A 20,728-nucleotide genomic window follows, 5' to 3' on the forward strand; every position below is an offset into this window, starting at 1 on the left:
CCGCTGAAACCTGGCGTCCAACGTCACTCCAACAAGGCAGGAGAGTACAGGTGTCCTAACATGTCACCTTCTCCAACCAATCTTCTGAAAGAAAGTGCTTCCGCTACATTTCTCGTCTCTTGACGAGTTGAGACGTACCTCTCTCAACCTCACCCACTCAGAAAGCACCCATCCAACCCCAACTTATCGCCAACAATGCGCCACCCAACCCTCCTAACCCACAGCCTTCTCCTCCTCTCCCTCGCCCTCCCCCAAACCCACGCAAAAACCTACACCAAATCAAAAGACGCAGTCCTCCTCTCCAAAATCCGCACCCTGACCCTAAGCGCCAGCAAATCCACCTCCCACCGCCGCACAGCCGCAATCCCGCAGTTAACCTGCGTAGGCGGCAACGCCCGCGGCCGGTACGATGTGGACGTGATGCGCTGCACGAATTCCGGCTCCGAGTACGACGCCGAGGATATCCAGTGGACGTGTAAGGCGAGTTTGCCGCCGGAGTTCAAGTTGGGGGGTACGGAGGTGGTTTGTGAGGGGTACGATTCGCCCGAGGATCCGTTTGTGTTGAAGGGGAGTTGTGGGGTTGAGTATCGGTTGGTTTTGACGGAGGTGGGGGAGGAGAAGTTTGGGACTGGAGGGTGGAGGGGGTTTGAAGGGGGAAAGGTGGGGGGTTTGTTGGGGCTGTTGTGGTCGGGATTGTTTTGGGGCGTGTTTATCGGTATGTGCTGACCCGTCTCATTTTTGCTGATCCAACTAATGAACTACGATCCAGCCATCGCCTGCTTGATCTTCTACCGCCTCTTCTTTCGCGACCGAGGAGTCGCTTTACCCCGCGGCGGCCGTGGCTTCGGAGGTTTCGGAGGTGGAGGTGGCGGCGGCGGAGGCTGGGGAGGCGGCAACGACCCTCCACCACCCTACACACCGCGCGCCCCTCCGCGCTCCAAACCAGACAGCGCACCCAGATCTGCGCCGAGCAGTAGCAGCAGCGGACGCAGCTCATGGTACGGACCTGCAGCAGCAGCGGCTGCTGGATATGCTGCTGGGCAGTATATGGGTCGTAGGGGAGAGCGGCAACGGGAGGCACCGAGGAGTACTCCTGGCTCTAGCAGATCGCCTTTTGGAGGCCTCTTTGGTGGCGGCAGTGGGAGTGGAGGATCTCCGTCTGCTGGTGCTGGGGCGGGAGGCTCGGCGTTTGCTTCAGGCCCTTCGCCGAGCAGTTCGCGGTATGAGAGTACCGGATTCGGAGGGACGAGGAGACGATGAGAATCGGGTATCGTTCAATCGTGATATACATGAAACGACATCAATCGCTTTACACCATCTACAACGCAGCCGCTTCATCCGAAGCAGGCGCCACCCGCGGCCTCTTCGTCATCTCCTCAATCCCCGTCCGCGTCTCGGTGTGCTCGCTGCTCAGATCGCGATGCTTGACAAACACGCTTACTACAAACCCTAAACCCGCGGCGACAGTGTACGTGATCCAGACATTGCGTAAGCTCCAGCTGAATGCATCTTTGACCGCCCTCTGCTGAGCCGCGTCAGCGATGTGCTTGATAACCTCGACGTTCGCCGCAGCATGGCCGTCGGAGAAGTCTGAGATGAGTGTGGAGTTGAGGCCAGCAGCGCGAAGGGATGAAATGCGAGAATCCATGCCGTTTTGGAAGATGATGCCGCCTAGGACGACCGAGATGGCGGTGGCGAGATTACGAGCGGTTCCGACGGTGGCTGTCGCGGTCGCTGTATCGGCTTGGCTGACCATTACCTGCACGGCGACGAGTGGCGGCTGAAACAGTAGACCCGCTCCAATACCTGCGATGAGCTCTATCCCGATTATGTCCCGGATGGGTGTCGTGGCGTCGAACATGATGAAAAGGCCATATCCGAGGGTCATGAGAATCGTCCCAACCCACATCATTTCGCGATATCGGCCAGTCTGGTGGATCAGCAGGCCACTGAAACAACCTGCCGCGGCTTCGGAGAGAGCCAGGGGAATCAGAAGCAAACCACTTCGCAAGGGCTCGGCGCCCCTGACGCTTTGGAAGTAGAGGGGAAGATAGAACTCGCCACCGATGAAGACCAAGCCCTGACAGAATGTCACCGCGAACGCAGCAACGTTCGACCAGTTGCGGAACACCGAGATCGGAATGATTGGGTACTCGGCGATTTTCGTCTCGGACACGACGAGAACGGCAATCATCACCACTCCAAATACAATCAGACAGATGACTGTCGGACTACTCCAGGGAAATGTTACGCCGCCGAAATCGAGACCGAGTAGCAGCATAAGCATGACGCCAAGGATCGATGCCGTTCCGTACCAGTCGATGGCGCTGAGTCCGGATCGCAAGGGAGTGCGCGGGTTGTGTACATTCAGGAAGAAGATCAGGATGATGAAGGTCGTGCCAGCAATGGGCAGGTTGATCCAGAAGCACCTGGGACACGTCAGCATGGCACAACAATCCGAGACCGAGAAAAACCAAGATACTCACCACCGCCAGCTGACCAACTGGGTGAAAGCACCACCAACAATCGGTCCAATGCCTCCAGCCAGTGCCCACGTAACCTCAATAAGGCCAAAATACAGCGTGCGCGAGCGCATACTAAACAGATCCGAAATAACAATGCTAACAAGCTGAAGAATCCCCCCGCCCGCAGTACCTTGCAAAGCACGCGCAGCAATCAGCATGCTCATACTCACGCTCGTGGCGGCGAGCGTACTGCCTACAGCGAACAAGGCCACAGCACCGAGCAGGACGGGTTTGCGGCCGAAAATATCGGAGACTTTCGCCCAGATAGGCGCGGCGGCGGCATTGGCGAGCAGGAAGGCGCCGCCGATCCAGAAGTAGCCGGCTGCGGAGCCTAGGTCGGAAGTGATGACGGGGATGGCGGTGGCGACGATGGTTTGGTCGAGAGCGGTGACGAAGAGGGAGAGCTGGATGGAGCGGGTTAGATGGGATTCGAGGGTTGGATGGGTGATGGACGTACGTAGAGTGCGAGCAGGATGGCCCATGTGCGTAGTTTGGTGCGGACGGGGGCATTGGGCTCATCGATATCCAGTTCTTGGAGTGCGTGGCTCGGTGGTTCGGGGAGGGGTTCAGTTTCCTCGGTGATATGGGTTTCGGTGGAAGTTTCGATTTTCGACATGGTGCTGGTATGGACAGATATGTACAAATGAGACGGGCAAAGCAATATATACGAGACGAAAAGACTTGAAGGACAGAAACACGCTGGACAAGGTCGAGAGGAAAGAAGTTATCACCGTTACAACGCGAGGTCGTGTAAGAGCGGTTTGCTGGTGGAGTCGAGTCATCCCACGTCTGGCCCGAACGCCGAACGCCGACGACCAACATCCGCGGCCTCTTCTCCTTCTCCTCCACCTATTCTGCACTGTCGTTGAAGGCTACAATCCGAGAGGGTGAATTAGTCTAAGAAGCACCAGATGAAATGCCTCCCAGTCCGGACATTCCATCTTCTTGCTTCTCTGCCAATCATATCCTCCCCATGTACCACCATCCACCTCGTCGTACGGCCGTAAAGATGAGGTCCAAAGTACATGCAGCCCTCCATATCCGGCAAAGACACATCGCATATGGCGCCGGAGGCCCCCAAGGATTGAGAACTGGCCAATGGACTACACAGCACCCTTCAATGACCGACAGATTGCATGCACGCACGTGGTGGAAGTGGTTACTTGTGCTTAGTAAGCCGAGCAAGGCTTCACATTCACGGTTTCAAATGTTGTTACAGCAAACAATTCGTCTCTCATACCGCTGCGAAAGCAAGACCGCACCTAGGCCCCGTAGAATCTCCTCAGGATCTTTCGCATCCTGAAACTCAGCAGAGTGGGTGGAAAGAAGCACGCCCGAGCGTCAGTATCACCATACCTTACGGCCGTAACAAAAATCCCTGCATGCAGCGCGGCCAACGACTTGCACTACACCCTCCAACCCTTGCTCCTCCGCGGCCCCCAATGGGGCTTGTGATCTACCCTGTGCATCGACTTGCATCTAATCGTCCCGTTCAAATCACGACCTCCGAGCCCAGACCACTCTGCAGGAATGAGATGTGCTGGCGAATTTGGAAGCACCCTACTTGCTCCGCGGAACGCATGCATTCCCCGCCCAATCGCCTACGAAGGGATGGGCGTACGTTAAAAGGGATCTTATCCCCTCATCGACCGCCGAGCTTCGTGCCTCCTCCACACTACGCCCAAGATGCACTTCCCGACCCTCGCTCTCTTGTTGCCTCTCGCTCTCGCGTCCGATCATGGCCATCATCGGGCGCCTCAACTCAATTGCAAGGCGATTGTCTCCGGGCTCTCTAGATTCCACGCCCTGCCCGAAGCTACCTCCTTCTGCGAGAGCTACCTGGGGCTCACCCAGGCTGTGTGAGTTGCCCGTCCATGCCCTCTAACATACGGGTGACATGCATTCCGCTGATACCACGACCGTTCTAGCACGAAAACAGCGTCGACCTCGACGGTGGTAATCACGACTACGCCAACCATAACCGTGACCACCACCACAACCTCGGGCTCTTGCTCTCCAGCTTCCGCCGCCTCGCCAACTCCTACCCCCACTGCAGCGGCCCGAATCAAGCGGTCCCGGCCTAAGCCTACCAACTTCCCCAATGGGGCGGAGGAGATTTCGTCCGCCTGCTCCTGCCTATCGCTTTCCACTGCGGCAACGGCGGCAACGACCACAACGGTACGTCGTCCCTTCTGGGAAACATTATGTCCTATTGTTGCCAGTCGGCAGCGCGTTGATCTCACTCGTTAGCCCATCACCACTATCATGAGCGCGGCCACGACCACGTTCACCTCCCAGATCCCCGCGGGCTGCTGCACCCTCGCAGATTGCAACTACCAAACTAACGATGGGACTGGCTATTGCGTCGACTTTTTTGGCGGTGATGATTACGCAACATACTTGTATTCCTGCACCTTTGCGTCTTGCTACTATTACGGCGCCGGTTCTGCCACATTTACCTCCGTTTGTACCTCTTCGACGTGAGAGATGCGGAGTGCGGCGAGCCGAGTGCGGCGCAAAAGAGTCGAGTGCGAGCGTGGAATTGGAAATTGTCCGCCTTCGAGGGAGAATGCTTGCATGCAGGTGGCAAGGAAATCGAATCATCCGCAGCGGACGGGACACTCTCATTGCTCGCTTTCGCCTCCCACCTGCCTACGAGACTGCGCATCAGCCCCAGAACTCTCCCGCCTGCCTACGAGACTGCACAGCAAACCCAGAAATCCACAGAACACATGTCCTGTCGTCCCTAGCCACTCCTACTGCCTCAATGCAGCATACCCCCCACTACTCCCCGCATAACTCCCAGTAATCTTCGCATAAGCCTCACACTCGCCCCCCGCAAAGCCAACACCAATACACTCATCGGGTCCAAACTCGTCGCAGAAATCGAGACAGTTCTCCAACGACCCCGTGAAAGTCCTCTTCTCCTTCATCTTCTTCCCATCACTAGTAATCACCACCCCGGACAACTCCATCTCACACAAAATCCCATACACCAACCCCGCGAAATCAAGACACAAGCCTTGACTCCCTGCCCCGCCAGCGCAAATCCCCGTCTCGAGATCACCCGCGCAGGAAGGAATGGGAGTCGGCGTGGAGAAGGTGGGCGCCGTCCAGGTTGCTGGGGGCGTGTGCATGGTGTGGGTGTAGGAGTCTGCGGAGGCGAGGGTCACGCCGGGGTCGGAGTAGGGGTAGGTGCTTGTGGGGGTTGTGGGGTTGGGGATGACGGTTGAGGAGGTCATCGTGCCTGCTGCTGCGGCGATGCGGTCTTCGGTTTGTTCTCGGTTATCCTGGTGTGAGCGGTGCTTGCCGTGGTGGTGGCGGCGGGCGTTTGAGAAGGTTGTTAGCGCGAGGAGACCGAAGAGCAGATGGAGGATGAGCATCTTGACGGTGGGTTGGAAATGTAATGGAGCGTGAGGAAGAGCTGAGAGACGGATTGATATGCGAACACGGTAGCTGTGCAAATGCCTGGAATGAATAACACGCGCTGGAATGCAAAGCCACTCACCACGCCAATCTCACAACCCATCATCCCGTTTCCATACCTTCATCCATCTCTCATCCAGACTCGAACCCTCCTCATAAAAGCGTAAATCTGTGCTCAGTCGTATCCTACCTTCGGGATCCTGATTCTTCACCGCGCCGTGAATCAAGTACTCATTATGGAACACCACATCCCCAGCCTCGAAATTTCCTGCAAGCCATCTCCGCTTCCCCCCGTTTCGTCCAAATTGGCCAGCCAGATAATCTCGTCGAAAGTCGTCGACATTGTGTGCGAGTTGCCCGTCGCGAGCCATGTTGGCGTTGAAGGCGTTGATTCGCTCCTCAGGAGTAAAGTGCTCTGCGCGCTTGACGAAATCTGCTTCCACGTTTCGACCGATGTCTTGTGAGTTCTCGAGATACATCAGTCCGCCGCCTTCGGCTGTGCAGTCTCCTATCGGTACCCAAGCGGTGAGGAACTCGGATTCGCCTTTGCGGAGCTAGGTGGTGTCAATGAACTGTCCTGAGATCGAGCTCTTCGCCCCACTCACAAATAGTTTGTCGTAATGGATCCCCGTGGAGAATCCATTGGGAACATTATGTCTTGCTGCTGTTAGCAAATCATCACCATTCTCATTGCAGTTCCAACCCACCTGAGCAATGTCCGCGTAAGAAGCACATCATTCTTCCACCCCATGAACCTTCTCACAAACGAGTGCAAACTATCATGCTTCAACAGCTCATCATACTTGGGCAACACATGCGCCGACTCGAGGAGATCAAGCCGATCAACCCCATCCGGCAGCCGCGTCGCCCCAACGCCATTATGCGTCTCGGGGTCATCGGCGTCGTTGAAAATGCCGTCACGCGGCGATGTCCCGGCTTTGAGGATGTGCGTAGGTGCGAGATGGGCAAAGTACTCTTCTCGAGAATCGAGGACGGTTTCGCGGGGGATTAAGTGTTTGATGAAAACGTAGCCGTCTGTGTTAAAACGTCGCCGCATTTCTTCGAGGGGAGTGTCGACGCTCGTTTCTTGCATCCAGCCTACACTACTTGCATCGACGCATGGTCCGTGGTTCGAGCGGAGTTTTGGTAGCTGTTGTCTTTCGTACACGAGCTCGTGAGCGGGAACGGAGGGTTGCTGGACGGCCACAGCCATGTCGTCGACGATACTTCTCGTTTGGTGGGATTAGATCTTGATCAAACCGCCCGACTGAGGATAAAAGCGACCAGCTTGAAGTGTTTCCGAGTCGAAAGATGCAAAGAGCCCCGAGAAATGCGACACGCGGGGCGGTGCTGCTTGATATAGGTAGGCTTCGATTGCGGGGTGGGCGGGATTTCCTAGCGAGGAAGTTCCCCACACGCCCCCAAACCGGTAAGAAATCCCGCTCCTTCCCCTTCTGGAACGGAGCTCAATCAGACCTGCTTCCGATCTGGGCAGCTTCGGGGCGTTGGAATCAACTGCTCCGCAACGACTTCAAGCGCTGCCGCCAAACTCCCTAAAGACAGGCCCCTTCACCTTTCCCCTAGAATCAAACCTCACCCCCTCCTCAAACAGCAGCTCATGCTTCTTGCTCGCAAACTTGCCTCCCTCGCCCCACTCGCCCTTGAACCCGCCTAAGCTGCCATCATTCGCCAGGACACGATGACACGGCACTTCCGGCGCGAAAGGGTTGTTGCGCATGGCGCTGCCGACCGCTCTCGCGCACGTCGGGTGCGAGGTGGCGGTGATGTGGTCGGACAGGGCTTGGTAGGTGGAGTACCTGCCGCGCGGGATTTGGCAGAGGAGGGTGAGGGCTTGTTTGCGGAAGGGGGTCAGATCGGGCGCGGCTTGGATGCGGCGGAGTTGGGCGGGGATGTCGACGGGATCGTCGGCGGTGTCTTGTTCGTGCGTAGTGTCGGCCTCGTTGGGCTCGGCGGTGCTTCCTTTCTGCTCGGTAGAAGCTTTCGCCTTCGCGGGAGACGTAGGCAGGAAATAAGAAGAAACCGTCCCATCCTTCCCCGTCCTCCTCTTCTTCCCACTCCCTCCAGCACTACTAACCTCCCCCTCCGCCTTCCTCTTCCCAGCACCCCTCCCCTTCCCCCTCAACTCCAAACTCCTCTCATTCAACGCCCCCAAATCCACGCGCCCCTCACAAATCCTCCTCCCCAACAACCACGCTTCCTTCAGCTGCGTGGGATTCATATGCTTCACGGCCGGGGCTTTCACAACCTCCGTCCAAGGGCGATCGATCCCGACGGCATTGTCGAGGATGATGCGGGCGAAGCAGTGATCCAAATGGACGGGCCAGTGCGGCTGGACGGGATCTTTGGCGCGCGCGAGGGCGGGAAGGGTCTGAGTGTAGGTTAATGTCCAGTGGTTTCGGAGGGTGGCGGGGTGGTATCTCATCTTGCTGTTTTGGGGTTCTAGGTCTAGGTGGATTCTTTCGAGTCGTCGATGTCTGTTCGAATGCAGGGACGCTCTCGTCGGCGTCATCGTCAAAGTCGCGTCGCGTCGCCGCGGGGAAAGTGCGGCGGCGGAGCTAAGGCTGAATGGAGAAATTCCGCCTTTGCTGCAGCCTCTCGCATTATCACCGTCCTCACATCCAAATGCTGCTAAAACGACGACTCCAACGTACGACATTTGAGTGAGACCGAGGATCAACTGACATGATGATCATGATACGTCGCCCAATCTACCCGCTTGCCTCATAAATCTCCTACTGCATCGTTCGTCTCAAAAAGCACATCATCGGCATGGCACATGCACACCCACCATCATCATCATCCCTTCCTCCCTCATCATGCAAAGCAAGCAAGCATTCATCATGATCCCTCAATGCGCGCCACCCTTGCGAAAGCGCAACAGCTCACTCAAACTCGCCAAACTACACCCATGCTGCAAAAACTCATGCTTGCCCAGCTCCTCGGCCGTCGCGCGCGACTTGACGTCCACGCACAGACACACGCTCAGGAAACTCTTGAGCTCCTTGCTCAGCTTCTCCGGCTTCTTGAGGCGCGGCGTGCCGTTCGTCGCAATGAGGTAGAGCGCCTTGAGCGGCTCCTCGTTGAGGTACGGCGGCTCCGACTCGATCATTTCGATCGCCATGATGCCCAGCGACCAGATGTCCACTTTGTTGCCGTACTCCTTCTGCTTCACCACTTCCGGCGCCATCCAGTACGGTGTGCCGACCATGGTGGCGCGCTTGTTGCGCTGCTCGGTGAGCTTGGCGCAGAAGCCGAAGTCGGTGATTTTGACGGCGCCGCGCGAGGAGAGGAGCACGTTGTCGGACTTGATGTCGCGGTGGATGATGTTTTGGCTGTGCAGGTGGATGAGGCCTTTGCAGGTCTGGAGACGCCTTGTTAGCGAGGTCTTCCTGTCGCATGGTAGTAATGATACAACTCACCTCCAGACAGATTGTCGCAATCTGGTCCTCCGAAATGCTGCTGTTGTTATCAATGACATCCGTCAACGCCCCGCCCTCCATAAACTCCATCACCACCCACAACTCGAATGTGTCCTCCTGAAGAAACGCATCCAGGAAGTTGACAATGTTGTCATGCCGGCTCTCCTTCATCACGATGATTTCATTCACAATCAGCTCCTTCCGCGGCTGACTACGCAGATCCATCTGCTTGATCGCCACTTGCGCCCGCGGACCGTACTGCCGGATCAGATCCCTGGCCGTGGCGGATGGCGCACTTTCGCGTATTCGCGCCACGTACACCGAGCCGGACGCGCCCTGCCCAATCTTCTTCTGCTTGTTATAGCTCTCAAGAGGGTTGGACAGGTTGACTACGGAGCGCAGCCGTTCCATGACTTGCGCATCCGACATGGCGCTCATCCGCACGTCCTTCTCCTTCTTCTCGCTCGGATCGGCTTTCTTCGTGAGTGCGGCTTCGGCTTGTTTGATGGGATCTTTGGGGCTGGGGCCGGATGGCTTGGCGGCTACGTTGAGCGGCTTGACTTGTTGGTTGCCCGACGGATTCTGCCTGTGCTGTGGGCTTGATCCTTGAGGTTTTCGTACGCCTGTCGACACATCGTCCCGTCCCTGCTGGGCGCTTTGTCCAGAAGTTGGTGTACCGGGCGGCTTGGCGCCGTATGGAGAGGTGCCGTTAGTCGTAGGCTTCGTCGGGGTACCGCCATTCGCCTGCCCGGGCGGCGCAGGAGCCGGTCGAGAGGCTTGGAGATTCCTGATCGGCAAGGCACCCGGCTGTCCGTTTCCACTCTGCGACGGCGCGGGTGGAGCAGGTCGTGATGCGTTGTATCTGGCAGATGATGGCTGCGCGCCTGGACTTCCATCCCTCGAATCCGAGCCGTATCGGGCAAGTTCCTGTTTCGCCAGCGGCACTTTGGATTTCGGAATCTGTTCGTTGTACTCGCGGTCTTCTTGTTCTTGTCGCCGCCTACGTTCTTCTTGCTGTCGCTTCTCCGACTCCGCGCGTCTTCGTGCCTCTTCTTGCCGTCTTCTTCGGTCAGCCTCCATAGCGGCATCTGCAGCAGACACCGGAGCGGATTCATTTCGCTTCTGCTGCATCATGCTATCTTGCGGTGCCTCTCTCGAGACTGGCCCAGTAGCGCTAGGCGTGGTAGGCTGATTGCCGCTCTGATAGCTGTTGTATGTAGCCGGCTGTGGTCTGGGCGGTGCCACGCTGGTCCCGGCCGAGTATCCCAGCTGCTTCTCCCGGCTGTTACTCGGGGGCGGGGTGGGCGTCAGCGAAGGGTACATTTTCGGATTTTCCGCTCTCGGCGCTATCTTCTCGGAGTAAAATTGCAGGACCTCCATGACGGCTTGCGGGTTCTTAGCCATGTCATCTTTCGTCAAGGCCGATCCTTTGAGCAACCGCTCCCACTCGACCGGGAGGCCGACGAAGCCGCCGGTGTTGGGGTCGAAGCCGACATGAACGCGATGAGAGAAGCCGGTGGGATGCGAGACCCCGCTCGTACTCGGACAGCGGTCGTAGATGTTGTCCATCCAGCCGTAGACTTCATTGTCGGTCTCGAATCGCAGAATCCACACCTTGCCACCCTCGCGGGCCAATTCCAGACTAAAGGGGTAGTTGTCGCAGCGGGTGACGTTCAGGATTTCTCTCAGCGCGATGACATTAGTGGTCTTGCTGCTCGTGTTGGACTTCAGAAAGTCGAGCTGCTTCTCCCGCAAGACGAGGAAGCGTTCGTTCCAAAAGGACTTCATGAACCCTCCGCCCTCCTCCTTGACCTTGGCCCAGCCATCACGAACTACCGTGTTCTCGCCAATGATGGAGTCGAAGCCAGTGTTTTGCCGTGCGACCGCACCGATGGGAGACATGGGGAGCGTCGGGTTGGAGTAGTTGTTGCTGGTGAGGGATCGAAGGCCGGGGTTGCCGGGGGTTTGATTGACATTTGGGGTGAGATTGAGTCGTGGTGGGCGATCGGTGGGTGGGCGGGGAGCAGGCCCCGGATTCATGAATTGGTCGGGGCGGTAAACTCTGAGCATGCCTTGTGGTCAGCGAGCGGTTGGCATAGAAGGGGTTGAAAGTGATGGAGGAGAGTAAGGCATAAGGGGGCAATGCGGGGGATGGTGGGCGTGCGACATGTCCACATCACACCGATAGGCCCTGTGCAGGGAGAGACGTACGGGTTCTGTTGTGTATTCGCCATGCTGGCTAGTGTTGGCGCTCGCACGCCGCTAGACTTTGTGTTCCCTGATCCTTCGCTTGGGGGGCTGCTCGAGTTTCCCCGATTCTCTCGGCGGCAGGGCCTAGATTATTGGGTTGGCGATAAAGCGATCGAGCGATTGAAGAGGCGAATGCGTGTTGCCGAGGGCAGTGCAGGTCTTCGTAGGTCAAAGGGCAGATGAGGGGAAGAGGGAGGAGGAGGAGGTGAGGTGGGACGAGGGCGGTGGGGGGAAGCGTGGGAGCTGGCTGCCGTCCCTCCACACTCGCTGAAATCGGGCGAAACAATGCCGCATTCGTGGGGAAACAAAGAGAATGTCGACGCCGCTCGGATGCAGGGAAGAGGGAGTGGAAGGATGGGGGAAGAGGTGCTGCTCGCGCACGTCGGTCCAGACTGGGTTGGTGGAGAATTATCACGAGCGAGCGAGTGCAACGCTGCTGTTCTGGTCCCTTGTCGGGCGCCAATCCGGTAGGGGTTGGCGGCCAATCGGGTGCGCGCCCGAGCCGCGAGCGTTTCCCGCTTCTCCTTATGTAAGGCTTCCCCACATTCAGCTGCCATTCATGTTCACATTCACATTCCTTCTACTTCCATTCACTGTTGATCGTCTGCTATTCCTTCTACGTCCAATTGTGTCATTCACGGCAAAAGGCAGCAATACACGTTACTTTTGATTTCCTCATTTTAGCTTCTTCCACAAGACTGCCTCATCCGTCCGGCTTCATATGAATTTCTCAACTTTCGGGATAGACGGATCTCACCTCATACGGCTCTGTAATAATAAGACCACACCACATTCCCAGCGAGTCTAAGAATCTCATAATGCGAACACCTCTGCCTATTCGATCAACGTGACCTCGAACTACCGCCTACGAATTGATATGCAATCGTCTCGTTGGAACCAGCGTTGGTAAGCTCCCTGGATACATGTATTATATGTGTCCCACGCCAGCTAATGCTTCTCAGAAGGTTGATATATATTGACTGAGCCACGCTCTTGACCAGAATTTCACCCGTCAAGTCCATCAAGCTCATCGCTCGTCTACAAAACTCGAGATGCAGGCCATCATGAGCGTATGGGACGTGTGCAGAGATGCTCTGCATACCACTACCCCCACCGCGATAGCAATCTTCACCGCAATCACCATTGCAACCCTCCTAATCACCCGCATATCATCCAGCAGCCCGGTTGGTGCGCCTTCTATCCAAAGACAAGATGGCACTTCTCAGCTCGTTCCCAGAGTACCCTACTGGATTCCAATCCTCGGCCATCTTCCCAATCTCGTCTTCAACGCAACCGACTTTTTCGCACATCTGCGCAAGACGTACCCCGACGGAATATTCGCCCTCAGTATCCTGGGCAAGCAGCACAGCGTGATCCACACCCCGGGCCTGACAACCGCCCTCATTCACACAAAGTTGGAGAATGCCACTTTCGAAGAAACCAGCGAAACCTTCCTGCAACGCGTCTTTGGCTTTCCAACCAAGAGCATGACCAAATGGTATGCCGCCAGGGATGAGTTGATGGCGTGCTACAAGACTCTCCTCTCCGAGCCTTCTCTCGGCCACATGGTGGACAAGACTGCCACGAAAGCACGGGAGAATATAGTCAACCTGGTCAGTTTCGCTGGTAGCCCTGTCGATGAGATGCCATGGGAGCGAAATGGAGACATCAGAATTACCAAAAATGCCGCGGGGGAGGAAGTGGTGGAGGCGAGTCTGCTACCCCTGATTCGCGACTTCTGTGCCCACACCGCCATTCCCACGTTAATGGGCTCGGATTTCCTCGTCAATTTCCCTGACTTCCCGACTTCGCTTTGGACGCTCGATGCTGGCTTCATCCTCCTCGCTACCGGTCTGCCCCGCTGGCTGCCCGTCCCCGTACTCACACGAGCGCACATTGCGAAGAAACGAAATCTAGATTGGATTACGCAATTCGAACGGGCGTTGGAGAAGCAAGCCAATGGCCAAGATCCGGGGACAGAATGGAGGAATATCGGCGAAGAAGGGGACGTGGGTTCCTTGGTAATGGCGAGATTAGAGGTCTACCGCAAACACAACTGGACCTGTCCCGAGCGCGCAGCAATCGAGCTTTCCCTCCTCTGGGCCGCAAACGCAAACTCCAACTCCCTCGTCTTCTGGATGATCGTCCGCATCTGCGCCGACCCTGACTTGCTAACAAAGATCCGCGAGGAGTTCGCTCCCTACATCCACGCCGTGCAGCCGCAATCCGACCTTCCCATCCCCGAAGCTCCCCGCATCGACAAGTTGGACGTCGACGGCCTCTGCGCTCATTGCCCTCTGCTGAAAAGCTGCTACATCGAGTGCTTGCGCGTCGACACGGCGTCGTGGTCGTTCAAGGTCGTCAAGCAGGATTTCGTGCTGCAGGCGCGGGAGAAGGAGGCGCAGGCGTGGCTTCTGCGCAAGGGGCAGTATGCCCATGCCGGGCACGATTTGCACAATATGGACCCTGCGTACTTTCCCGAGCCGGAGGTTTGGAAGGTGGAAAGGCATATCAAGTATGAGGAGGCGGAGGGAGAGAAGCGAGGGGTTGCGAATATGGGGTCCATCCGGCCGTATGGTGAGTTTTGGCTGTGTTGCTTCTGCTTCAGGCAGTTGTACGACGAATATTTCCAGAATAAGCTCGCTAACTACTTGGACAGGAGGAGGACATAGCATGTGCAAAGGCCGATCGTTTGCCTTCAAAGAGTGCATACTGTTCGCGGCTGTCATTCTTGCTCTCTGGGACATTGAGCCGGCTGGGGGCGGTGCATGGCAGATTCCGAAACACAGACGAGCAACGGGAGTGTATGGCACGGGCGACAATGTGCGCGTATGGTTGAAGCGGAGGAAACTTCCTCCTGCAGAGGGATAGAATGGCGATGGATTTATCGATAATCATGACGAAGACTCCGAGTCTACTTCCTCCATGATTGTCTGCGCGGATAGACTATTCCCTTTGCGGGGCTTTCGTAATCCATCCGACAGACTGACATGGCCAGAAGAGATGTCATGAGGCGGAGACAAGAATGCCGAGTCCGATCCCGCCTTCTTCTCCTGCTTCTCCTTGCGATACTGCTTGATAGTTCTTCCTGGAGGGTTCTGTTGCTGGTCCAGGCCGAGAGCGCCCTGTAGAGAGCCGTAGAGTAGACTGATGACCAGTCCGCCAACGATGCCAATAAACGCTGCAACGGAGAGATAGATGTAGAGTGTCTGAGAAGATATAAGCGTAAGTCAGAGACACAAGCTAAGGAGCGGGAAATACCTCGAACTTGGCAAGGAAGTGAAACGGAAAGAGGAAGCACGCCCACAGGAATCGCGCGAGATAGACGAGAGGGGCGAGGATGAAGGAGAGCGGCCGAAAGATCAGTTTGCCGATGTACAACAGCGCAACGGCGAGGTAGGAGACTACGTAGTAGATTGCGGTGTAGATGGGCCAGACGGTCCAGTAGGCGATCTTGCCGATCCAGAAGATGAGGTCTTTTGTCGAGGGGTCGACTGCTCGTTCGGGGATGTCTTGTTTGTGTTTAGTGCGGGCGTGAGATTAAGGAGGGAGACACGGTATACATACTTTCAGAATCCATGGCACGTCTTCACGCGGCCATGATGTTATCCATCCGCACGGGAAGAGGCAGGAGATGAGGCTTGAAAGATGACTTGCATGCCTGCTCCCGCCCGGACCGCGCGCCGCCTCCGCCGCAATCAGCGCCGCCCCACTATTTGCCGGACTAGCGCGGCTTTAATCCACGAAGCACGACAAAATGCACCTTCACCCACCTCGTTCACATGTCATACCCCACTCCACTTGTAGATGTCTGTACACACCATGGCGTGGCGCTGACTCCAATCAGATCCGACCCGAAGCAAACCACCGCCCCGCTGGTGATGTCGATCCGCCCAGCCGCCAATCGAAGAAGGCCAGGCTCGCTCATTTCCGACTGACGCCCGCCGGCGAAACATGGGCCAAAGCGAGAGCTCCCCCACCACCACCACCACCTCCAACCCCCCGAGTCGCAAGCCGAGCCAGCGGGAAAGCAATCATTCACGCGGAAGAGACGGGCATGATTCGCCGAGTGTGAAGAGAGTGGTGCCGAGAAATCAGACGCCCCCCACTACCTCCAATCTCTCCGCCGCCGCCGCTTCCACCTCCACTTCCACCGAATACGCCCAAGCCTCTCACTCGCGTTCTCGATCAACTACTTCTGCCTCTGCACCTGTCAACATGGGCAGCAGCGAGTCGAAGCCGCAGCCTCCGGCGAGGTCGGCCACCCTACAAACCTCATCGACTAGCGAGAAAAAGCAAGCTTCTCCTCGCCGATATCCAGTGGCCGGAGATGCGGATTCTCAGCAAGACATCTCACCAGCCGTCGTGCCCACGCTCTTTGGTCTCCCCGAGAGTGCGTGGAATCATCCACCGAGACTTCCTCTGCCCATCGATCGGGACCCCGAGCCCGCGTCACCCATCCTCACCCCACGCAGTGGCACCCCCACCGTCCAAAATGAAGTGGAGGGCAACCTGTTGGAAAAGGAGTCGAGGCTGCTCAGCTCTACCACCCTTGACGATGAAGAAGGCGGGGCGGACATTCAGCAGTTCGCCATGGAGACCGATCCTCTGGCCCCCAAAGTCCCTACTACTCTCATCTACCCGGGAGAAGGCGACACGGTCTATGTCACCGGTACTTTCGCGAGTTGGGAGAAGAAGTTTCGCATGCACAAGGGCAAGGATGGCATTTTCAGGGCAACGCTTCCGCTCCACCCCGGCACCCATCACATTACGTTTCTCGTTGACGGCGACATGAAGACTTCGACGGACTTGCCCACCACTGTCGACTTCGCAGCGGCACTGGTGAACTACATCGAGGTCTCCTCTGCGCAGAGTCCGACCGCCGACAGGCAGCCGACGGAAGCCATTCCGATCCCCGGTGCTGTGGATGGGCCCGGCCGACCCGCGGTAAATGACCATCCACTGACAGGTCCGGCGGGGCACGACGAGCTATCCAGTATCCAAGCTACCGGAGCTCCTGCTCCAAACCAACAACCGGCCTCGCTGCGTCCACATTCCATTCCCAAGCAGGGAGGTCTCACCCCACAGATATCACAGGCAGGACAGCAGCAGCCGCCGGCTCAAAGCAAACCCTCCAAACCCAAAGCACCCCGGCCCAGGTATTCGTCGCAGATCCCGACCATCTTCCTGCATCTCGACATGTACAATAATCCCGAGGACCCGCGCTACCGCCTTGCCGTCAAAGCCAGCCAGAATCTGCCTCAGCCTCCTAGCTTGCCCATGTTCATGAGCAAGAGTATTCTGAATGCCACCACGCCTCAAAAGGACGACGCGAGTGTGTTGACCATGCCGAATCACACTGTGCTGAACCATTTGGCCACGTCGAGCATTAGGCAGGGAGTGTTGGCGACTAGTGGAACGACGAGGTACAAGAGGAAGGTGAGTTGGAGGGTGGAAGAGTGCAATAGTCTGGAAGGGCAATCGCATGCTAACTCTTGCACAGTTCCTAACGACCATCATGTACAAACCCACTTCCGACGACGGATGAGTTCGCGACACGAGAGGGCACGGAATTCCAATTCCGGTCGCCACCCAGCCCATATGCACGTGGGATGGCATTGAAGTCCTGCTATAGACTTTTCGGCTGCATTAGACGTTGATGCGAGGACTGTTCTCCTTCAGCGACGGCGCGGACGGGGCATTTGTAACGATAGCAACGGCAACAGCAAAGGCCAGCCAGGCATGCGGAGAGACAGGACTTTTGACATTGTGTGAATGGCATGGCCAGCCACGCGGCGCCGGGCTCCACTCGCATACAATAGCGTCAAGTTAGCAAAACTCAAAACAGTCAACTGCTACGCCATCTCTCTTTCCTTCTTCAATTTATGTTCTGATGTCGTCCGCGATCTCGGACAAGTAGTTCCGTGGGAAGGAAAATGTGGTGGTGATCGACAGTCTGCAGCGCGGGGCGGGTGGGGCTCCGGCTTTCATCTCACGTTGTCCTGTTCACCATGGCCGCGGATGTACCTTTCACCACCGACGAATAAACTACCTTGCTGTTAAGAGTTCCGGTTGAAGAGTAGCGAAGTGTTGTCTTTTGTTCGATCACTCGTCTGGAAACGCCATCCCTGCATCATGGCAAACCTTCAAGAATTCTTCATCACTGACGAACACCTTGCTCCATTGGCAGGCAAGGTGATTATCGTTACTGGTAAGCAAATATTGCACAGCTTCATTGCATAGACTTGTATCTGATTTGCAACAGGCTGCTCCTCCGGCATCGGCGAAGCAACAACCCAACTCCTGCTCTCCGTCAACGCCAAAGTCGTCGGCGGCGACCTCAACCCCCCAGCCAAACCCCACGACAACCTGCTCTTCGTCAAAACAAACGTCACCTCTTGGCCGAGTTTGCTGAACCTGTTCAAAACGGCCGTCGCCACCCACGGCCGCATCGACCACGTCTTCTCCAATGCTGGAATTACTGGACGTGCGGATTACCTTACCGACACGCTCGATGCCAATGGCGACATCCAGGAACCGAGTAATCTCACGTACGACATTGATTTGCGCGGAATGGTGAATACCAGCTACCTCGGCCTCACCTATCTGCGTCGTCAGTCTCCTTCTACAGGCAGTATTGTCTGCACAGCGTCGGCAGCCAGTTTCCAGCGCTTCCGCATCGCCGACTACACGGCCGCCAAGCACGGCGTGCTGGGCTGGATGCGCGGCGTCGTGCCTAACCTGCAGTCCCAGAACCTGCCCATCCGCATCAACGCCATCTCTCCCAGCTGGACCATCACCGGCATGACGCCCACCCCTGCCGTGCAGGCTTTGCGCGATTTGAAGCTCGTCGAGTGGCAGGGTCCGGAGGTGGTTGCGCGCTCTGTTGCCGTGCTGATGGCGGATCAGCAGCGGCAGGGGCAGTTGATTTACTCTGTTGCCGGGCGGTATTATGAGATTGAGGAGGCAGCATTGTTGCCTGCTGCTCGGGGGTTTATTGGGGTGAATGATGAGGACAAGGTGATTGAGGCGTTGCATCGCGTTACGCCGGACATTGGAAGAGTGTAGGTTGTACTCTTCACCGCTAGATTGTTCACATGACCTCGTCTTACACTGCTTCATCCGTCGCTGCTGTTTCTGCAGATACTGCACTTGCGACATACCGTGGTTGGCGGGATTGGATGGCAGGTTGGGTGTCCAAATAGGAACCGACACCCTTCCAGAAATGGCTTAAGCGTAGCTGACTGAGACGCGTGTTGGGCGTGGTTGGCGTCCGGCCCAGACTCCTCCCGGCCTATCACAGCGCAACCCCGGATTGCAAGGCGCCACGCCACACCCAAATGTGGCGTGTCCCGGTCTACATAAGGCGGTTGCATTGATGGACGTTACATACATCTCGTCAGCGTCACGAGATGTGTTCCCGCCTTCTTCGTTAATAAATAACAGTTGCGCTGCTTCGGACGAGGACATCGGGCCTCTGCAATCTTCATCTTTCCGTCGTCTGGCCCTTCAACCGCCGGATACAGATAGATATCTCCTCCACCACCGCAGTCATGCCGGATCAAGATGCCGTTCCGCCTCCTCCATACCCTCCGTCAGAGGTGGCGCTAGCGAAGGAAAAAGGCTTCGTCGTCGGCGAGGAGGAGATAGATGACAGCGACGACGATCTGACCTCGCAAACGCCCGCCACAGAGGACGACAACGCCGCCCCTCCGCAATACATCGATCCAGATCCCCATGCAGGCCCCGCAGGACGCAATGGCTTCCGGTCAGAAAAGAATGCACCCCCGGACTACTCCGTCTACAACAGCGACGCTCTCCGCGACGTAGCGCAGGCCATGAACTACGCCGCGCCTCCCCCCGCAGACCTCCACGCTCGCCTCTCCTGGAAACTCTTCCTCAACCTTGTGCCTAAAACCGAGGACAAACTTTCCAAAGCCCTGCTAGACGACGACCAAGACGAGGCGCTGCGACTCGTCGGAGCCCACCGCGGGCAATCCCGATATGTCCGACGGGCCAGCACGAGCAACGCCTCTCCCATCTCCCGCAAAGATCTGCACCTAGCCGCACTCTTCGGCGACAGCGAGGTCGTCGAGCGCCTGCTGCAAACCGGCGCCAGCCCGCTGTACAGATGGCGCGGCGGACTGACGGCCCTGCACTGCGCGGCCATGGGCGGGTACCGCCAGATCGCCGCGCGCCTCCTCCACGCCGGCTGCCCGGTGAATTACATGGGGCAGGACTACAGCAGCGCGACGGCGCTCGCGGCTCTAGGGGAGAAAATCGACGTGCTAGACCTCCTGCTCGCACACAACGGCAGTCTCGACGCCTTCGGTGGCCCGCTGGGCTCCGTCATCCACGCCGCTACAATGACGGGCAACGTCCCGCTCATCGAAGCGCTCAACAACTCCGACCTAAACGACAACTGGGCCGAAATCAACCGCACAGTCTACGCGACGCCCGCCCGCAAACTGCTGCACATTACGCGCGCGCGCAACCTGCTCACCCCCATCGATGAACCCTTCCTCACCCCCCACCACTCCCAGCGCCTCGAGCGCATCCACGGCCGGCCCCTCGCCCTCGCCGCCTTCCTAGGCAGCGAAGCAGCAGTCTCCTACTGGCTAAGCACCTACGGCACAGACATCAACGCGCACACAAAAGCCGAAACGCACTTCAACAACAACTTCCGCTCCGGCTCGGATTTGCACACGGCCCTCACGCTGGCATCCATGTGCGGGCACGAGGAGGTGATGCGCATGCTCTTGGAGCGCGAGGCGAGTACGCGCTCTGCGAACTATGAGCATGCTGATCCGCTCTTTCTTGCGCTGTTGAATGGGCATGAGGAGAGTGGGAGGTTGCTGTTGGCCTTTGGGGCGCAGGTGCGCTCGACTACGCTTGCGCTGGCTAAGGCGAAGGGAATGGCGATTGCGGATGAGATGGTGGTGCAGCCGGCGGACTCGCGCGCGCATCTGTCTAAAGTGAGGTCGGGGTCGGGAGGGGTAATGCTGCGGTCGGAGGCGGGACCGTCGAGGATGCCTGGTGTGAATCCTCTGGAGCAGAGTACGTCGGCTTGAGACGCGAGTGATCATA

At 57.4% G+C, this 20,728-nt stretch overlaps 13 protein-coding genes across 13 annotated transcripts; 7 read left to right on the forward strand and 6 right to left on the reverse strand.

The window, feature by feature from the left end:
* Positions 1-195: 195 nt before the first annotated feature.
* BDY17DRAFT_309907 (uncharacterized protein) lies at positions 196-726 on the forward strand (the record flags this gene model as incomplete). The annotated part of the gene is made up of 1 exon (XM_033735380.1): positions 196-726. One exon carries the CDS (start codon positions 196-198, stop codon positions 724-726), a length of 531 nt encoding a protein of 176 aa, XP_033591306.1.
* On the forward strand, positions 631-1,302 carry BDY17DRAFT_296222 (uncharacterized protein). The gene has a single exon (XM_033733428.1). It carries the CDS (start codon positions 754-756, stop codon positions 1,258-1,260), a length of 507 nt encoding a protein of 168 aa, XP_033591307.1. The 5' UTR covers positions 631-753; the 3' UTR covers positions 1,261-1,302.
* On the reverse strand, positions 1,303-3,385 carry BDY17DRAFT_296223 (MFS drug transporter). The gene is made up of 3 exons (XM_033733429.1): positions 2,983-3,385; positions 2,487-2,929; positions 1,303-2,429 (listed from the first exon to the last, which is right to left on the reverse strand). The coding sequence occupies exons 1-3, from the start codon at positions 3,139-3,141 to the stop codon at positions 1,319-1,321; spliced, it is 1,713 nt and encodes a 570-aa protein (XP_033591308.1). The 5' UTR covers positions 3,142-3,385; the 3' UTR covers positions 1,303-1,318.
* An 826-nt stretch (positions 3,386-4,211) lies between these two features.
* Positions 4,212-4,609, forward strand: BDY17DRAFT_323572 (uncharacterized protein; the record flags this gene model as incomplete). Its single annotated transcript, XM_033737037.1, has 2 exons — positions 4,212-4,384; positions 4,465-4,609. The coding sequence occupies 2 exons, from the start codon at positions 4,212-4,214 to the stop codon at positions 4,607-4,609; spliced, it is 318 nt and encodes a 105-aa protein (XP_033591309.1).
* A 672-nt stretch (positions 4,610-5,281) lies between these two features.
* Positions 5,282-5,908, reverse strand: BDY17DRAFT_323573 (uncharacterized protein; the record flags this gene model as incomplete). The annotated part of the gene is made up of 1 exon (XM_033737038.1): positions 5,282-5,908. The coding sequence occupies one exon, from the start codon at positions 5,906-5,908 to the stop codon at positions 5,282-5,284; it is 627 nt and encodes a 208-aa protein (XP_033591310.1).
* An 84-nt stretch (positions 5,909-5,992) lies between these two features.
* BDY17DRAFT_134811 (uncharacterized protein) lies at positions 5,993-7,492 on the reverse strand. The gene is made up of 3 exons (XM_033729448.1): positions 6,659-7,492; positions 6,557-6,608; positions 5,993-6,505 (listed from the first exon to the last, which is right to left on the reverse strand). The coding sequence occupies exons 1-3, from the start codon at positions 7,162-7,164 to the stop codon at positions 6,044-6,046; spliced, it is 1,020 nt and encodes a 339-aa protein (XP_033591311.1). The 5' UTR covers positions 7,165-7,492; the 3' UTR covers positions 5,993-6,043.
* BDY17DRAFT_323575 (6-O-methylguanine DNA methyltransferase) lies at positions 7,483-8,394 on the reverse strand (the record flags this gene model as incomplete). Its single annotated transcript, XM_033737039.1, has 1 exon — positions 7,483-8,394. One exon carries the CDS (start codon positions 8,392-8,394, stop codon positions 7,483-7,485), a length of 912 nt encoding a protein of 303 aa, XP_033591312.1.
* Positions 8,395-8,820: 426 nt separating this feature from the next.
* BDY17DRAFT_249511 (kinase-like domain-containing protein) lies at positions 8,821-11,431 on the reverse strand (the record flags this gene model as incomplete). Its single annotated transcript, XM_033730982.1, has 2 exons — positions 8,821-9,333; positions 9,392-11,431. The coding sequence occupies 2 exons, from the start codon at positions 11,429-11,431 to the stop codon at positions 8,821-8,823; spliced, it is 2,553 nt and encodes an 850-aa protein (XP_033591313.1).
* Positions 11,432-12,705: 1,274 nt separating this feature from the next.
* BDY17DRAFT_323577 (putative P450 monooxygenase) lies at positions 12,706-14,512 on the forward strand (the record flags this gene model as incomplete). The annotated part of the gene is made up of 2 exons (XM_033737040.1): positions 12,706-14,218; positions 14,301-14,512. The coding sequence occupies 2 exons, from the start codon at positions 12,706-12,708 to the stop codon at positions 14,510-14,512; spliced, it is 1,725 nt and encodes a 574-aa protein (XP_033591314.1).
* Positions 14,513-14,535: 23 nt separating this feature from the next.
* BDY17DRAFT_309912 (uncharacterized protein) lies at positions 14,536-15,221 on the reverse strand (the record flags this gene model as incomplete). The annotated part of the gene is made up of 3 exons (XM_033735381.1): positions 14,536-14,850; positions 14,903-15,153; positions 15,209-15,221. The coding sequence occupies 3 exons, from the start codon at positions 15,219-15,221 to the stop codon at positions 14,536-14,538; spliced, it is 579 nt and encodes a 192-aa protein (XP_033591315.1).
* A 195-nt stretch (positions 15,222-15,416) lies between these two features.
* Positions 15,417-17,504, forward strand: BDY17DRAFT_296237 (5'-AMP-activated protein kinase beta subunit, interation domain-containing protein). The gene is made up of 2 exons (XM_033733430.1): positions 15,417-17,080; positions 17,145-17,504. The coding sequence occupies exons 1-2, from the start codon at positions 15,596-15,598 to the stop codon at positions 17,187-17,189; spliced, it is 1,530 nt and encodes a 509-aa protein (XP_033591316.1). The 5' UTR covers positions 15,417-15,595; the 3' UTR covers positions 17,190-17,504.
* A 272-nt stretch (positions 17,505-17,776) lies between these two features.
* Positions 17,777-18,709, forward strand: BDY17DRAFT_323580 (uncharacterized protein; the record flags this gene model as incomplete). The annotated part of the gene is made up of 2 exons (XM_033737041.1): positions 17,777-17,852; positions 17,907-18,709. The coding sequence occupies 2 exons, from the start codon at positions 17,777-17,779 to the stop codon at positions 18,707-18,709; spliced, it is 879 nt and encodes a 292-aa protein (XP_033591317.1).
* A 485-nt stretch (positions 18,710-19,194) lies between these two features.
* Positions 19,195-20,712, forward strand: BDY17DRAFT_309915 (ankyrin repeat-containing domain protein; the record flags this gene model as incomplete). Its single annotated transcript, XM_033735382.1, has 1 exon — positions 19,195-20,712. The coding sequence occupies one exon, from the start codon at positions 19,195-19,197 to the stop codon at positions 20,710-20,712; it is 1,518 nt and encodes a 505-aa protein (XP_033591318.1).
* Positions 20,713-20,728: the final 16 nt, after the last annotated feature.

Source organism: Neohortaea acidophila, assembly GCF_010093505.1.
Source record: "Neohortaea acidophila strain CBS 113389 unplaced genomic scaffold BDY17scaffold_4, whole genome shotgun sequence".
Lineage (NCBI taxonomy): Eukaryota > Fungi > Ascomycota > Dothideomycetes > Mycosphaerellales > Teratosphaeriaceae > Neohortaea > Neohortaea acidophila.